The sequence below is a fragment of the Macadamia integrifolia genome, unplaced genomic scaffold (genome assembly GCF_013358625.1).
Source record: "Macadamia integrifolia cultivar HAES 741 unplaced genomic scaffold, SCU_Mint_v3 scaffold2860, whole genome shotgun sequence".
Lineage (NCBI taxonomy): Eukaryota > Viridiplantae > Streptophyta > Magnoliopsida > Proteales > Proteaceae > Macadamia > Macadamia integrifolia.
In genome coordinates this window covers 37796-40328 of record NW_024869013.1, presented here as the reverse complement: position 1 = coordinate 40328, position 2533 = coordinate 37796, and the positions used below count along the sequence as shown (strand labels likewise).

The 2533-nt window shown below is 35.3% G+C and overlaps 1 protein-coding gene across 1 annotated transcript in view; it reads left to right on the top strand.

Moving 5' to 3' along the window:
• The first annotated feature begins 1742 nt into the window (after positions 1-1742).
• Positions 1743-2533, top strand: part of LOC122067352 (dihydroflavonol 4-reductase) — a 4413-nt gene continuing 3622 nt past the window's right edge. The window contains exon 1 of the mRNA XM_042631179.1: positions 1743-2105. Coding sequence (XP_042487113.1) covers positions 1976-2105 — 130 coding nt within the window. The 5' untranslated portion in view covers positions 1743-1975. The remainder of the gene's footprint in view (positions 2106-2533) is intronic.

Here is a 2533-nt window from a genome sequence, read left to right as displayed (position 1 = left end):
TATATATGTTTGGTATATTTATGGTGCTTGAATTTTCTATTAATGTTATAACATTTTAAGTTATTTCTTATCTTATCTTAGTCGTTCTTACAATGTTAGGGTTTGTTTCTCGGTTTGATGCATTTCCATGCATTATCATACATACGTTTTAGTGGCGTTCTTTGTAAGTATGACCATTTTTTTCTTTTTCCTTTTGATATTCTCTTTGCAAATGTATTTTATTTACTTTCAGTATACTAACCCTTATTTTCTAGCCAAATGTATCGGATATGTATCATTTTTTTTTCTCATTTTGTACTTTATTTATTTTTAATTTTGACCATGTAAATAGGAAGATCCGGTTAATAGGTGGACTGGGTACTTAACACTTTCCTTGAACCGCATCTTGACACATACCCTTTTTTATTAGACCAATTTGATTGGAGCCATTATTAAGTCATGTTTGTTTTGCGGTTTCTACACCCTAATCTAGGTATTGACTCCTTATTCCCTCTCTTCCCCCACAGAAGTAGGACAATTTGAGGTCAGATGACTTTTCTCATAATATAGTGTACAACTTTTATCCCAAACTAAGTAGTAAATGACTCTTATGAATACCATATGAAAAGAATGAATGAGATCTTTACAATAAAGAAATTTTGTTAATCACTACATTATAATCAGTTGTAGGCTTAAAAATGAATCACATGTGCTTGTATATGAATTCATCAATTTCAATTCATAATCTCTATTATGGTGTAAAATTCCATGATATTGATCCATTATCCTCTCTAGGGGTGTCAATTGGTCGAGCTTAATTGATCCTCACCAATTTAAGACCTTGAACTGTTTAACTAATTGGGCCTCATAGATAAGATGTGGACACATTTATTTTTTATGGACCAATAATCAATCTATAATCGAACTCATCTTAATCAGGCTATAAATGTGCTAAAGAGTGGTTGAGAATAGAAATAATATAGTACATTGATGAATAATGATGTAGGGGATAATATATGATCCATTTTATACAAAAGGATCCTAGCCCACCAGCTTATTGATACAATTTGTACAACTACCGTGATTTTGGATCATGTGAAGATTATGCAAATCAAAGAATGACATAGCAGCAAAAGAAGAAGAGATTGAGGATGTTGATATTGTAATAGAGACTTCAACATAACCAAATACTAGCTAGTCACATCAACTATACAAGAGAGATCCAGGCCGGCAAGAATTAGAAAGGATCCAACATGGACAAAGGACTATTGTATGACTTAATATAGAATTAGCTAGAAGTGGGTCGTGTTTGATAGCTAGGGAAGTAACTTGATAACAACTTGTTTGTAGAAAAAACAAATTCAATTGTTTGGTTAGGATTAGCTAATAAACTCTATAAATAACCGAAAAATGTACATTTAAAGACATGAAAAGCAAATAACATTTTCGCTTTTTGTCGTTTCTGCTTTCTTCTACCTTGGAATCCTTTGAAACTCGAATTCAGCTATCCCGATAAGTAAAAATTAAAACTATGAGATCACCCGTATTTAGATTTAGCTTTGTGTAACTTTTTCTCCACTATTCTTTTTTTTTTTCTTGATCTATTTATACCTATTTATTATTGCTCCGATATGAGCTCATATTTATATTCTTGTATCGTAACATTATCTTTTATCATTTATCTCTATGGGCCCAATTGTCACAGCTTAGCCATACATCAACTGACACGTTACAATTTTAAATTAGGTTGCCGACGTAAAAGCTTTTCTCAAGATCTCAAGAAATTTTCTATACATTCAAATGGATCCAAGACGTCCTGTGCCCCATTGACTCCGTTATCCCACTTGCAGGTTCCACTTCTGTAGCAGATTATAATATTGTGGGGAATAATAGAAAAAAAAAAACGATATAGTGTAGCTTAAACTTGGGGAAGTTGAAGATCAGAGAAGGTGGGACTTGGGAGAGTGATCAGTGGTGACTCAGAGAGGAGTGTAGCATGGAAGAAGAAGAAGGAGGAGGTCCGATGACCTTCTGTGTTACCGGAGCAACTGGTTATATTGGATCATGGCTGGTCAGGTCTCTCCTTCACAGAGGCTACTTCGTCCACGCCACTGCTCGAGATCCAGGTTGGCTCTCTCTCTCTCTCTCTCTCTCTCTCTCTCTCTCTCTCTCTCTCTCATGTATCTAGTTTTCTTTGTTTCAGTTTTCTCCTTTTCCTTCTACCGTTCTATACAGTGATCAGTGGTCACCGTGGAAAGATTGGACTTTAACAACAGCTGCTCCCTTCAATCACTCTCTAACCAAACACATGTACACATTTCAGTACAAGAGGGTATTTAACCTTAAAGGTGTCTGTGTTTGATTGAAGGATGATTGGAGCATCAACCATTGAAAAGGATCCAGATCCGAGATCCTCCTTGAGACTTGGGAGGACCAGAAAATTACAAGGATAGAAGGGTAGTGGTGATCAGTTTGGAATAGATGCATTAACCGTTGAGCTTAACCAACCTCTCATGGGAGAGAGGATCAAGTCCTCGTATGAGAACCATTATTG